Source organism: Alexandromys fortis, unplaced genomic scaffold, assembly GCF_014885135.2.
Source record: "Alexandromys fortis isolate MF-2015 unplaced genomic scaffold, M_Fortis_MF-2015_v1.1 scaffold_119, whole genome shotgun sequence".
Classification (NCBI taxonomy): domain Eukaryota; kingdom Metazoa; phylum Chordata; class Mammalia; order Rodentia; family Cricetidae; genus Alexandromys; species Alexandromys fortis.
The window spans coordinates 4,591,446-4,607,313 of record NW_026067991.1 but is presented as its reverse complement, the minus strand read 5'-3'; the positions used below and the strand labels follow the sequence as shown (position 1 = coordinate 4,607,313).

Genomic DNA, 15,868 nt, shown 5'->3' with positions numbered 1-15,868 from the left:
ATATGGGATTCCCCTCTGTATGCTGTGAATACCATTGGTTAATAAAGAAACTATCTTAGGCCTGTGCAGGGAATAGAGGTAGGTGGGGAAAACTAAACTGAATGCTGGGATAAAGAAGGAGGAGTGAAGAGCCATGGAGCCACGCTCTGAAACTTTGCTGGTTGGCCACAACCTTGTGGTGACGCACAGATTAATGGACATGGGTTAAATTTTTAAGATATAAGAGTTATCCAATAAGAAGTTAGAGCTCATGGGCAGAGCAGTGATTTAAATAATAAAGTTTCTGTGTGGTTATTTTTGGTCTGAGCAGCCTAAACTGTTGCTAAAGAAGGAAAGAGTTGGTTAATAGCTCCCTATTCTAGATAGCCAGGCACTAGGGAAGGGTCTGGCAATTGTCAATTGGGATAAATGACTGTCCATTAACATACTAGTTGAAAGAAGAAAACGGGCATTAGAGGGTGCTTATAATAAAACCTTACATCATGAGTCTGAAGAGATGGCTCAGCCATTAAAAGTGTTTGTTGCTCCTGCAGAGGACCTGAATTTGGCTCCCAGCACCTACACAGCAGCTCACAACCATCTTTAACTCCAGTTCTAAGGAGTTACTGATACTGTCCTCTGATCTCTGGACAGACGCACACACGCAGTGAACAGACTTAAATGTGGGCAAAGCACTCGTGTACAAAATAAACAAAGAAAAATTTAAATGTCATTAGCATTCTTAGCAGTACCAAAAAGTTCTTAGACCCCAGGCAAATAGCATTCGAAAGAGTTGAGTCCACATGACCTGTCTCGCAGGGAACTAACCCTGCACAGTGGAGAAAGCTGGGAAGGAACCTGATCACAGAGCTCCACAAGGGTTCTGTTTAGAAAGGAAGCAGTCACGGTTGTGCACTAGGAAGAGCTTCACGGAGACAGGCCCAGAGGGGCTGAGCAGCCAGCATTAGGAATGCTTGGAACCAAGTCTTCAGCCCACCACTCAGAGGCAGGTGGGTTTAGTTTGTGGGGAGTGACCAATACTGTTGTCATTCTTCCCCGAGCCCTCCTACAGAACACTGTGCGCTTGGAGTCCTTGGCCTCCCTGCATGCTGCACCTGGTTTTCGCGGAGTGCCCGGACACAGAAGAGAGATGGTTAGCACTTGCTGCCCTTAGACTGGAAGGTCTTCATATACAACACAGGGCTAGATAAATGTCTGGAATATTGTTAGAAATAAGCTCCGATCAGAATAAAGAATAAAGGAAATTGGCACCGAGATACAGACCAAATAATAGAATGCTAGAGAAACGACCATCGAGATGATCGGGCCCAGCTCCCAAAGCAAGGCGCAGAACACAAACACAGCCATATTCACGCATGGCAGTGCTGCGCTTCTCACAGATTTCTGGCTCTGGACAAATTAACTGTCTGGCTCATGAGAAAGTGCTCCATTAACTCTGAACGTGGAAGAGACTGTTACACATGACCAAGAACCCCAACATACTAGAATTCTAAGAGTCCAATGAACTCGGCACCAGCCCAGGCCCACTGACTAGCAACAACCCGGTCCTCCACACCTTGACCTTGTGACCGTCACCTGCAGGATAGCGGCTGCGAGGCCACCTCAGCCTGGACTCTCCATCTCCAACTGCTCATTCCGCCACTCCACTTTGTTTATGTTTTGAGGCAGAGAGACAAGCTAATTAGAAACAGTTAAGATAATAGGCACCTAAGAGCCTCGCCTAGCACAGCCAGGTCCATGTTAATTGTGCCAGTCCTGTCCTCTCTAATCGGGAAGCTGTCACTGAGCAATTTTAAAAACATAACATTTAGAAAACATCCAACAACAACAAACCCTACTTACAAGGCTGCAAAGCCTCTACTAATTGCATGTAATAGGCATGTTGGTGCTTTCATGGGGTTGAGATCGGTCTAGGAAACCACATCCGTGTTTCTGCTTTCTCTTCATCTTATGCTATTCTCCCACATTTCCATGTATGGACGTAGCTCCCCAAAATGTCAAGCAGGCGATACGTTATGCAATAGCTGCCATACTGATGTATTACTTAGTGGTCTCTCTTTGGTACAGGCTGGCTCCATTTCCACTATTATAAACAGTATTCTGAGCACCTCTGTTCCGGCTATTTTCCCTGCTTCTCCACTAAGAGTTAAAGTACAGTGTCAAAACAGAATTCTTGGTAAAGTGGATCAATGGTTTTATTGCTCCTCTAACATTCTTCCCATCTGAGCCCATCCCAGGAGGCTGAGCTAATCGTCAATGCTTCCAGCAAAGGAAACATCCCGCCTCCTCACTGCTCCCATACTGGGCCTCGAGAGCTTGATTTTGTTAGTTTTTCAGGTATACAACACTTAAAAGGAATTTAAATCTCTGTTTGTTTAATTGCCAGCAGAGTTGTGTAATGCATTTTGATGTAGTTATATGTTTTTCCATGTCCAAATGCTGTCTATGATATTTTCAGTATAAACTTTGGATCTGTCTTTGATCGTTTATCTGACAGGATCTGGACACGAAACTCAGATTGCTGGAACAAATATTTTTATAAGCATTTTATTATGCTTTAAAAATTTACAGCCATAATTTTTATCTACTGTGAACAGAAACTCCAGCAATGAGAACATACGAAAAGTACAAGGTAAATGTTGAGAGTATAAACTGACAGAAAGATGTTTTTCCCTCTTAATCTTTCCCCTTCCTGCAAAATTCACTTCCCAAGCAGAGTCTTCAAAATCATCTTTCTATTCTTTTTATCATTAACTTCATAATCAATACTAATACTCTCTGGGTGTGATGATTAGTGTTATCATTAACTAAACGAAATCTAAAACCATCCAAGAGATAGGCTACTGGGATCTGCTGTGGGGGGATTGACGTGGGAAGATCTGCCTGTCTGTTGCGGGTACAGGCACCATTCTGTGGTCAGGGTTCTAGATTACATCTGTAGGGAAACAGAACCGAGCAACAGCCACGTGCATTCACTGCTCTCTGCTTCCTGAGGATGGGACTGCATGCGGGGCAGTCTCCTGATGAACGTCAGCAAGCAGACAGCATATCCCACTCTACTCACTGTGACCAAGGAAGCATCTTTCTCCCTGAGAACTGGCTAATAGCTACTCCTAGAGCTCTAATGTCCTCCACAAAGACGCTAGAAAGCCATCAAAAAGATGGTAGCCTCAAATATGAAGCTCTGTCTTCTGTGGCATCTTTATCCAATGTCTGTTCCTAGGAACAGTGGTAGATTTCTTCAGGGAAACCCTGAGGGATTCTCAAAACCATTGATGTCCTTTTCTTCAGTACTCAGCGTGCAGCTCTGAACTCATCCTCATTTGTCCTTAAGTTCATTTCCATGGCATGTGTGGAAGGGAAGGAATTACTAAGTTGGTTCACTCTACAACCTTGATGTAGCCACCAACTGTTGACAGCGACAGTTTTCAGCAATATCTACTCCATCATCCTATTCTATTGCTTCAGGGACTGTGGCATGTAGGCCATGTCTGCTAGCCACCTGGAGCAGGTATCTGCAGGGCTCTAGGGAGTAAATGCACGCTGGCAGACACAAGGCTAGCATTCCTCTTACAGACCTCAAGAGGTGACAATATCCTTTGGACAGATCTTATACCGTAAGTAAATTCTGAAGAGTTCAATGTTTCCTTTCTATTGTGAATGACACACTTTTTGAAAATTAAATTAAGTATTTTAAATACTTATTTAGTTTATACAGATGTTTATATGCCCGAGTGTGAACATATGCATGCTGTGTGTGCAGCAGAGGTCAGAAGAAGGATTTGGATCCCCTGGAACTGGAGTTACAAGCATGTAAGAGCTACCACGTGGACACTGGAAACCAAATTCTAGTCCTCTGCAAAGTAGCAAATGCTCTTAACTGGAGAGCCATCTCGCCAGCTCTGAACAGCTATTTTTAACTATCTTTTAGCTGCGATTCACCAATACCCAAGGGCTGAATTAGTAAGAATGTTCTAGACTAGGCACGTCCAAAAGCTTTGCTGTGATGCAGAAATACTTAGTAATCTGTGCTGTTTGACACAGTAGCTATTAGCCTCACATAACCACTGAGCACTTAAAATATGTGTATGGCCTCGTAAGTGTATTTCCCTAGGATGCCAGGGAAATGAATTTTCAATTTTATTTAATTTTAATTAGCATTAAAGTAAATTAAAAAGGCACACGTGGCTAGCGGTTATCCTATTCAACAGTGCAGATCCAGACCTTGAAGAACTCACTCTCATTAAAGAAGCAAAAGATGTTAAACACGGACATGGTTGTAAAGGGCTAGAACACAACACAGTGGGGCTTCAGTATTAGGGAAATTCAGAGGGAGCAACTGAGAGGGAGCAAGCTGGAGAGTATGTCCTGTCCACGAGGTGCAACCACCCACTAACGTGCAAAACGCATGGGAAACGGGACTAAGGAAGCACAGCCGGTGGCCAGTCAGCATATATACACGGTGTGGACGAAGGGATATTCAGACAGATGCTGCATTTGCATGGACCATTTCTGAGCATCTGTCTACACTGTTGATGGTCACTGCCTCTGAAAAGTAGGAATTAAAGGTCAAGGCAGAGCATTTTCAGGTTTCTTTTGAGTTTTTATTATATGCATTTGTCTCATGTGCAGGGGCCTCCGGGGTGTGTACCACAGGCCCTCCCCGCCCATCATGTGTATCCTGGGGGCTGAACTCAGGTAGTCAGGCCTGGCAACAGGGGCCACTAATAACAGTTTAACGTTGAAATCATTTTCTTCATTTTAACAGTCACAGAGATGATTACGGATGGCACACTTTAAAGACTCAAGAGGTCAAGTCTTTCCTATGGTTGTCATTCACGACTGATCTTATGTGATTACCAGGACCATTCCACACCCTACAACCATGGCTCTTCTGTAGTCTAATAAAATAGCTAAAAGTAATACTGATGGAAAGTGGCTAAGGGAAGTAGAACCTAAGTCAATAAACTGGGCAGGAGAAGGAGGTGCATCTTGACCCAGGCACAGTCTGGAGAAGAACACGAGCCCTAAGACAGGGATGGGAAGGGGTGCGGGAGGGATGCTGGGCCTCGGCTTGGAATGAGCTCAGGGGCCACCGTGACTGGAAACAGTTGGAAGCTCAGGTACAACCCCACCCTGGCGTCCTCAGGGAGGCAAAAAATGTACACAATCATAGAGTAGGCACTATGTTACTCTTGAGGACCAACGACCAACAAGAAACAGCCAGTGAGTTCAAGAATTAGACAGAGCTGTGGAAGGAAGGCAGGTCTCAACTGGAGCATGGGACACAAGGTCTAGGTGCAAAAGCTCTGGGCAGAGCACTCTGTGGTGCCACTCCGGTGGTGATAAAAAGACCAGGACTGCATGTGTGACCCCATCAGTCATGACAATATCCTTGCTCCACACCACTTTGCCCACAGCAGTGAATCCGTTGATAGACTTCCTGCAGCCGTCCAGTTATACATCTTCACAGCTGCTGTTTATGTATGCACACCTTTCCACACCACTACACTTAGGACTCCCGGGGACCAGTGGAGGCCAGGCATGGCATTTAAATTCCCCACGCCTGAACACAGTGGCTGCTTCTCAGTTGGATGGAAACTGGGAAGAAGGACTTGGGGAAATGATACTTCTATCAGTTAAAGCACAAGCGGAAGTCATTATTTCCCCTTTCGAGGGAGGTTTTCTCACGGTCCCTCTCTGTTCTCCACAGCCGAAGCAGCATCTGCCTTGAGAAGACCAAAGCAGCATTCTACAGGAGGCCCACCCCAGTGAACCCAGAGAACCCTTCTTCTGGCTGCACTTTTCTTCTGGGGCTATGGTTTTACTTTATTGATAACAGTGAGTCCCTGGGCAACGGGGAAGAAAATTCCACTGATCTTAGTATTTTCCCACATTGCTCTTTTCATACCTGACCCTGTGGTAGGCAGGCAGCACACCAATGCCACAGTTCACCACAGGGACCATAAACAGCCAGAGGTACTTCAGTTGGTTCATCAAGCAGGGCACTAGCTATACCATGCAAAGACTGCCGGGCAGTGGGGCTGTTCTGGACATAGGTGCCCACCCTCCTTACATCTTGCAGTAGGTGCCTGTGTTGAGGAGATCCTCCCCAGCACATGAGTGGACAAGCACACCACTGGGGCCTAGTGACAACAGTCATGGGGAGAGGCTCTCACAGGCCACTGAGGTAGAAAACTGATGGGTCCTAGCTGCCATATTGAGAGGGCACAGCTGGATGAAAGGACAGGGGTTTCTAATGTCAGCTCAGGGCACGGCGTGGGGTGCTGGTATCTAAAGGCGGCACGAGTGGAACATGAAGGCAAATGTTTGCGAATTTCTGGAAACAACCTCTCAAGCTTTGGGAGTGCAGAACCCCACCACACATGCACACTCAAGGACACAGTCTAACCAATTACCTAACCCACACATGCACACTCAAGGACATAGTCTAACCAATTACCTAACCCACACATGCACACTCAAGGACATAGTCTAACCAATTACCTAGACCTGATTGGACAGAAGCAGCTCCATAGACTGCACCACTTCCCTTCAAGTGCAAGATTTTCTTCTGAATGGCTAGAGCCAGGACGGAAGGAATGTTTCTCAAATTCAGGGCCATATTAAACCGAGAATGAATTTGGAAAGGGACCAAAAGAGTTTCTAGATGGTCCCTGTGCGGTCCGTCATTTAAAGGACGTCTACATATACACCACTAGTGCAGCCCATCATTTGAGGACATCATCTACATAGACATCATTAGACTGGTCAGGAAAATATTTTTGAAAAATTTCCTATATGGATAATCACAGCTAAAGATCTTATCTTGGAAAGTCTTGAAGCCTTAGGGTTCACTTGTCTCTTGGTTGCTAGTCCTTCGCTGCCATTCTCCTGCCTCCAACCAATCCTCATGGTTTTAAAATAGCTGCCTAATCACCGGCATTGCACCTGTACTCAAGGCAGGAAGAAGGTGAGGTAGAAAACAAAGCATCAACGATGTCTTTTTTTTTTTAACTTTTAATCATGAAAAAGACATCTTTCCTTGAAGCCTGCTAGATGACTTCAGCCCAGATGTGTCATTGGGCCATGCTGAACTGCAATGGAAGTCTCTGGAGTTATGTCAGGCATTGAAATGGCCAGCTAAGGGAACAGCCTATGTGTTTGCTGACCAACGCATCTGTCACGGAGTGGAAAAGCGCTATGAGATGCAACAGACCTAACGCCAAGCATGGAGTGCCTCAGGAGGCCTGAACCCAAGGGGGCAACTGTGGCACTGCTCTACAGAGACCCATGTCTTGCTGATAAGAAGAGGCGCGTTATCGGAGGAGGGGTTCATTCAGTTCTTTTAGAAAGTAGACATAATAGAAAAACAGAGTGGGCTGCTGCTTTTAGATTTCAGGGATAAAAACAATAAGGCCAAGTTTCACCCCAACTGGTACGTATAGCCTTGGAGGTGGAGGGAAAGAGTCTTCGTGACCTGCTGACATCTGTGGCATCCACTGAACCAATCCCTGGCCTAACCACAAGAAGCTGGACCATCTACTTGGGGTGGCAACTCTCAAGACGTAAGGGGTCCTTGGGCACCAGGAAGGATGAGCCCAACAGGAACTGCCAGAAGGAACTGAAAGATGAGGCATAACCTCAGAAAGATATCCTGGAAAGAACTCCTTTGAGAGCCCAGTCCCCAGAGCTGCTGTCCTACAGTGGCAGTGATGCGGTCACAGGCACAGAAGCCACTGAGCATGCGTGTGCCGCATGAGAGGAGGGCATTGCAGGCAGGGTGCAGAGGTCCAGAAGCAGTCTTGGAGGGCAGCAGGCACCTCTGGCCAAGCATCTGGGAGCCTGCATGCAGAGCTCCATTTCTTCTAACAGCAACCCCTGCTCCAAGCAAACCACCTAATTTTTTGACTTCCGTGAGGGCACAAGGACACCATGTCCCTGGCTCAGCTTCAGCCTTGATATCCACACAAGCTTTCTCATCCTGGGGTCATTAGAGGTGGCTCTCCCCTGATGTGAATGTCTTCATGTGTTTGTGGCCACGAAGCACATGTGTTAATAGAGAGCTTTCTGCCTAGCTCCGTTTGCAAGTAAGCCAGAGCCTAGCTGCATATCCCTCTCTAACATCCCTCCATACATGCCATACCCCAGCACGCTGCCAGCATCCTGTGGCAAGCAGCTGGGCAGGCCCGCGGGATGATTCAAAAGGAACACACAGACCACAAGGAATATGCAGAGTCAACTCCTGGGTCAACATAAGTCAAATAAAATACCCCTAAGATAACGCTGTCTTAAGAGTTCTTCAGTTAACACTGCTACAGTTTGGATTTGGTTTGGCCCCAAGAGGCCCACGTAATGAAAGCTTGTCCTTGGAGTAGCACTATTGGGAGGAGGTAAAGCCTTTAGTGTGTGGAGCCTCAATGAAAGGAAATTAGGTCACTGGGATGTGCCTTCCTAGGGGCTGGGACCCTGACTCCTGTGTCTTTGTTTCTGGGGTCACACAGAGAGTAGCTTTTTTTTTTTTTTAAAGCAAGGAACACATGATAAACGTTTTAATAAACATTCTATTCCAAAGTGTCTAAATCTTGCATTGGAAATAAGCTAGGCTAAATCATAAGAGGAAGGTATCTACGATTATCAAATCTTCAACCCCATCAAAGGCCTAAGAAGGGAGATAATATTACTTGAGTAGGTAGGAAGTGCAATCAAGCAGCCTCCAAAGTGAGCACTATATGACAGAGACAATTGGTTACCTGAACACTCACCCAAAGTCTCATTTGCAACGTTGAAGCAACCAACTTTGGCTAAGGCCTAGCGTAGCACTTTCTGCTGCATACCCCACTATGATGCACCGCCCCTCCATAGGCCCAAACACAATGTACTAAGCAACCACCAGAAATGGTGGTTCCAAAGAAACCACCTTTAAAAGGCTGGTTTAACTCAGCAATGTTGTTACAGTAAGAGAACGCCAAGTAGTGATTAAATTTGTATTATGTGAGTTTCAACTCAGCCGGAGAAGTACTGTATTACAACACTTTCTGACAGCATAGAGCACTTCTAATGTCTTATTGGCTGCTCTGGGTTAGAAACAGCCAGCATTCGTGGTTCGTTTTTGTTTGTTTGGTTTTTTTGTGGCTGTTGCTTTCCCTCAAATAAGGAAAACCTAGCTTCATTGAAGGTCCAAGAGAGTAGCTATGCTGGCTGTCAGGGGAGTGTTTGTGTCCCGATGGTCCTAACTCAAAGCTATGGCTCCTTCCTAACAACGGCAGTGACAGAAGCCGGGGTGTCGCTGTGCTGTGGGGAAGCCAAGCCAAGGAAGGAGCCGTCTCTCAGAAGTGGTGTGGTAAGAGGGTGGGAAGATCTGCTGATGAAGGCACATCGTAAATGGCTTTTAAACTTTATCATGTGTATAGTTCAGCATTTTATAAAAACATCCACAAAGTCGCCCCGCCACCATGGCTGTCTATTTTCAGGACATTTTCTCCATCTCGGAGAAACCGCAACAACTGGCAGCCACGCCCATCTCTCTCTCCCCCACCTGCTGGGACTGTTCGTCTCTCTGTCCTCCCAGAGGTGCCATCCTGGACATGTAATATAAATGGAATCGTGTGGTCTGGTCCTTTCCTGCCTGGCTTCTTTCACTTGCTGGAGTGTCCTCAAGGGTCACCAACGCCGTGCCAGGAACCAGCCCTCCCTCCCTTTCTGTGATCACGAGAGCCATTTCTGAATACTCAGGGTTTCTCCCTGGCGTGGAGATGAGAGGGGGAGGACTAAATTCAGGGCAACAGAAGAGAGCCTCATCCTGGTGGAGCCCACAAACATCCCCAACATCGCCCTGTGCTCTGCTTTAGATAAGATATATAACATGGAGATGTTAGGGCAGACCCGTTAGCACGAGTCCTCACTAAACAGACCAGTGCTCCACGTACGATTCGGGACAGCTCTGACCTGTCTCCAACACAGAAGCCTCAGCACACTCGTGGCCAAACCTGCTACCACACAGAGGTAAGGCCACTGTCTCTAAGAACATCTTTGTTCTTCAGCTGGCTCCCAGGAGCTCATGTTACAGTCACAGGGGGACTTAGGAATCCCTCACACTTTGCTGAGTGCTCATGCCAAGGCCTTTACGCTTCTGGCTCTGAGACCCCGTGCTTGATCTCCAAGTGAACCCTACCCATAACCTCCCTCATGTCCACGTCACCTCCATGTGAAGCTGACATAATGCCTACTTACAGCTTACTAGAAGGCTTTCCCACCGGGTAGAGCCTCGGCTATTCTTACAGATTTTCTTCCAGGCTCTCCTCTTTACCTATTTAACGGGAAGTAGGCAAGGGTTGCCATTCATACTTTCAGAAGAAGAAATGGAGGCCCCAGGAGGGCAAGAGATCAAGATTCACTGGGAAAAGGTGACAAAATGAAATTGGGATCCTGACATTCCACACCTCTGGGTGGAACAGGAGGGCAGGCAATAAAACATCCCTTCCAGAGAAGAAGTGGGAGAGAAATGAGTCATTGGTAAGAGCCCAGATTTTGGAGCACATTTTTAAACTCAAAATTCATTCCTCCTGACAGCAGGCCATGTATCCAGAACATAATGAGCAGCAAAATATCTCAAGACAGTCAACTTTCCTGACCCCCTCCTCCATAGCTGAGTCCACCACCAGAGACTGAAGCTCACCATAAACCAAGAAATAGAGCAAGATGGTACACATCCGATTTATATGACGGTCCAGAGGAAGGCTAGACCTTTAATCAAGTCAGGCTTGCTGAGGACACGTTTGATGAACACTCCCCGTCTCCCCCATCCCATCTCCCAATCAAGCACGCTTCTTACCCTCCCTTCGAACTTGGCTGTGGCTCCTTCTTTGATGCAGAGGTTCCGAGGGGGCTGGATGAAAGCAGGGGCCTCTGTGAGGGGCATGGAGCTGACTCTTGAGGGATCCACACCGTGGGAGGTTTTGGACATGTGTGATGAGGCAACCAGTTTCACGTCTGCCATGGTCTACAAAAGGAAGAGGAGCGAGTCAGGTCTTTAAAAACGCAGCATGTCATCTCCCTTGTAGATACCACTTGCCCAGCCCTGTGGTTTGAACTAGAAGGTGCAGGGGCCCAGTAAGGTCAGCATCCACCTGGAGTACCTTCTGTGGCTTCTCCACATAACGTACCAGGCAAGATAGAGCCAGTCCTAGACCCCAGGCCATGCCCTCCAAGAGCTCCCATCTGTCTACTGAGAGAGCAGGACTTGGACAAGACCAGGAAAACTGGATACTCATAGATTTCACAACAGGCCCCGGAGGCTCTGTGTTCAACAACATCTACCTGAAGCACCAAAGTGGGAAGTCCCAGCTACTCCTGCCTACAAAGATCATGGCCTAGAAAGAAAACAAAACAAAGCAATAAAACGGCATTGAGACTCCAAGAAAGGAGGGAGGTTGGGGTTAATGGGACAAGGGGCCTAGGTGAGAAGGTGAGAGTTGGTGGCTGAATAAAGGGGAGGGTCAAGCCGGGCCTACTTTGTAGAAAGACTCAAAGATCAAAGCATCATGGAAAGGAAGGAGGCACTGGAAGGTCATCTAGGCTGACTCCTTCATCTATAACTAAGGTCCAAGAGACTAATGCATTTATCCAATGAGGTAGAACAAAATTATGCCATCACTGCCAAGAATACCTTGAACCCGGGATCCTGCCCAAGGCAGGTATGGGACTAGACAGGATGTGTCTGCAGGCTGGCGAGATTATCTAGGACTAAAGGACTGATATGGAGAGGAACAATGGCTATCCACTGAAGCCATCAATGCTTAATCATTTGAGTTGCTTCTTCTTATCTTTAAGTATGTTTCAAGGTAAAAATTAAAAAATACCAATGTGCAAATATAAAAAATTATCACTTACTGGTGGGCTGGCAAGATGGCTCAGGGGACAAAAGGCACTTGTCTCTGAGCACAATGGCCTGAGTTTGATCCCCTGGTCCCACATGGTAGAAGGAAAGAAATTACTTCTTTGCCTTCTCCTCTGACATGCACACACATGCATATACAAACACATAATAAATAACATTTGAAATTGCCACTTACTGAACACTCCTCTGTTTCAAACACTGTGTAGAGGACCTTTATCTATGATCTCACATTTAAGATTTTTATCGTTTTAATTTTGGTTGACATAGTAACTGCATACATTTATGGGATACAATTTGGTGTCTTGGTACATGGCATCATGTGCTCTAAGTTGGGACAGTCGGCATATCTGTCCCCTTGGACAGTTACCACTTCTTTGTGGTGACAATACTTGGAAGCTTTTTCCAGCTGTTCTGAAAGGTTCCTCATAGTTAACTATGCACTTCTCCCCACGGCGCGGCAGAACTCCAGATACCGCTCCTTCTGCTCCTCCCTCCTAACCTAACACCCCATGAACTGGACTCATCTTCATACAAATGAGGAACCTGAGTGACAGGAGTGAGGGTGGGGTCATGCGACATAGGCTGAAGGAGAAAACTGAAAATATCCAGGGGTCTAGTACACAAGATGGTGCTCCCTTGTGACTACAGAAAAGTAATCATTTTACACAGACCACGAGGGGTGCACCCACACACTGGGGATGTTCTATCGGGAACTCACCAAGGCCAGCTGGCTTGGGTCTGAAAAAGCCTGGGATAAAACCGGACTCGCTGAACATAGCGGACAATGAGGACTACTGAGAACTCAAGAACAATGGCAATGGGTTTTTGATCCTACTGCGAGTACTGGCTTTGTGGGAGCCTAGGCAGTTTGGATGCTCACCTTACTAGACCTGGATGGAGGTGGGTGGTCCTTGGACTTCCCACAGGGCAGGGAACCCTGATTGCTCTTTGGGCTGACGAGGGAGGGGGACTTGGTTGGGGGACGGGGAGGGAANAAGAGACAGAAATCTTTAATAAATAAATAAATAAATAAATAATTAAAAAATGTTTCCTAATTTTTCCTCCTAAATTTTCTTAAAATTAAATGGATAAGAAGCTTTTAAGAGATCTGATTTAGTCAGGTGGTGGTGGCACATGCCTTTAATCCCAACGCTCAGGAGGCAGAGGCAGGTGAACCTCTGAGTTCAAAACTAGCCTGATCTACAGAGAGAGTTCCAAGACAGAGCAACACAGAGAAACTGCTTTAAAGAAAGGAAAAAGAAGAAATAAATAATAAATGTGATTTAAAGGCTAGAGATTTAAAGGCCAGTGGATAAAAAGCATTTGCTACACAAACACAAGGAGCTGAATTAGGATCCACAAAATGTAAACCCACTGTTGTTAGGGATGGAGACAGGAGGATTTCTGGAGTTGACCACCCGTCTAGCTCCAGGTTGGGTGAGAGATACCACCTCAAAGGATAAGGAAAGTGACAGAGAAGGACATGGGTTGTCCTCTCATGATTTCTGCACATGCACATGCAGGTGCAGGCACGAGCGCACACACAGGTGCAAGCACAGGTGCACGCACGCACAGGTGCACACATATACCCACGTGTACACGGCCTATCTTTATCCTTCTCTTACTCATTCTTTCTGTGATACAGCGAGAAAGAAATCTGAACAAAACAACTTAAAAGACAGGTGTCTGATGAGCCCCCACCACGGGCCACTTGCCAGTTTCTACACAGCAGATATTTAGCCAGCGTATCTGTGCGTGGTTCCTCTGCCTGACAAACCTGGCTTCCTTTCACTGATAAGGCATTAGCTGTGCAAACAAAATTCCTTTCCAAATGAAACAACACTCTGGCAGGCTGCAGGAGGTCACAAGAAAAGCAAGTACCTGAGTCATAGTTCCTGTGTGTTGGGAACAGACTAAGCGCTCTGTAAACCAACGGTTCATTGGCTCCTTACAGGACTAGGCAACAACTAATCTCACCATCCATTTCAAGGGCTAGAAACCTGTCCAAGGATTAGAAAATAGTGCAAAGTCAACAAAAGAGGGAGCAAAACTGGCACTTGAGCCCAGTGTGTGTGTGCCCTGTGCACTGTGCCTCCCACAGCAGTCAGAGCTGAAGTAACGGTAAAGCCTGAAAGCAGCTCAACTCACACCACTTAAAAATGTCCCTGTAATGCTGGACGTGGTGGCTCACTCCTAGCACTTGAAAGGCAGAGGCAGGTGGATCTCTGTGAGCTCCAGGCCATCTCGGTCTACAAAGTGAGTTCCAGAAAGCCAGGGCTGTTATACAGAGAAACCCTGTCTTGAAAAACAAACAAACAAACAATTTTCCCTATAAGATTAAGGTTTTTTGTATATTAAAGAATGACATTTACATTAAAAGATGAATGATAATATAGAAGAAAATGTTCACAATGAAAACATAGGACCAGAATATTTTCACAGAAGAAGAAACCATTCCAAGACATGGATGAGTGGAGGATATTGTTGCAGAGTAAACCAGGGAACGTTGTCTGGCCCCAGGAACACCCAGTAGTGCAAGTCAATTACGACCTGTGTTTTTGTGAACTGCTTGTGCGACCAGGGCACTCTCTGTATACCCTTGCAAGCAAGCAATGTGGCAAAAGGATTCTGAAGGACAGGTAGGTATCCACGAGTTTTTCTAGTAATCCTACATGTAGAAACTCATTATCAGGAAAGAATCCGAGACAGCCAAATGTGTATGTAAAAATAATAGTGGCATTACTTAAAGCAAAGGCTGGACATATAAAAAAATCCAGCAACAACAATCAACTCTATACAGGGGGCATATCAGACTAAAAGATGAATGTAATGATATATAAAGGCTCAATTTTTTAAATTATTGAAAAATTTCAAGCATACAGAAAACAATGACAAAAAAAAAATCAGTGCCCCAAACACCCGCAGTGAGCATCACCAGTTAACATTCTCCACACTTATAGCATTCTGCTTTGTGCGCGTGTGCAGCACCACTTCAGAAAGCGTTAGGACAGGATTTTCTGGTCGACACAGTGATAACTAAACACATGCACACCTATGTGTTCATGACCAAACACAGTGATAGCTAAACACATGCACACCTATGTGTTCATGACCAAACACAGTGACGACAGCTCTCCGTTCTTTATAAACACACAGTAGTTACTGGAGCCGGAAGTACCTCACTGTGTTAAAGGGTCCAGGAACTAACTGTATTTTGGTGCCTGTTGTGGTTTAGACTTGGATTATCTACCAAAGGGTTCATGTGTTTCAGGCTTGCTCACTAGTCTGTAGTCCTGGGAGGCAGTAGAACCCTCAGTGCTTAGTGGATAGGTGTGTGTGGCCATTGTGGGTGCACTCTTCAAAGGGACACTGGGACCCCAGCTCCTCCTCTGTCCCTCTTTGCTTCCTGGTAGCCCTACAGCCTCCTCCACCCTGCCATGACACTGCTTTCGTACAGGCCAAAAGCAATGGAACTAACTAGTTATGGATTGAAAAGTACGAAACTCTTAGCCACAGTGAACATTCTTTCCTTCAGGCTCATTTTTCTCAGGTATTTCCTCACAGTGTCAAAAAGCTGGAAACAGGCCGGGCGGTGGTAGTGCACGCCTTTAATCCCAGCATTTGTGAGGCAGAGGCAGGTGGATCTCTGTGAGTTCGAGGCCAGTCTGGTCTATAAGAGCTAGTGCCAGGGTAGGCTCCAAAGGTACAGAGAAACCCTGTCTCAGCCCCACCCCCAAAAAACTGGAAACAAACACGGAATAGCCAACTTGCTTCTCTACTCTCTACACCCTATTCTTCAAACTATAATTTCCACAACTATACTTTTTATTTCTATGAAATTATTTTTTAAGTTTCCTAATATGGATTAAACTTATTTAACTTAATGTAATGTCCTCCAGTGATCTACATGTTGTCACAAACAATAGGATTTTCTTTTTTTAAGGATGAATAATATTCCACTATGTGCAG

At 46.0% G+C, this 15,868-nt stretch overlaps 1 protein-coding gene across 3 annotated transcripts in view; it reads right to left on the bottom strand.

The window, feature by feature from the left end:
- Mylk (myosin light chain kinase) overlaps positions 1–15,868 on the bottom strand; it is a 246,954-nt gene that overhangs the window by 167,607 nt on the left and 63,479 nt on the right. For all 3 annotated transcript variants that reach the window (XM_050159702.1, XM_050159703.1, XM_050159700.1), the window contains exon 2: positions 10,835–11,002. In XM_050159702.1, the coding sequence (XP_050015659.1) occupies positions 10,835–10,999 (165 nt within the window). In that variant the 5' untranslated portion in view covers positions 11,000–11,002. The remainder of the gene's footprint in view (positions 1–10,834; positions 11,003–15,868) is intronic.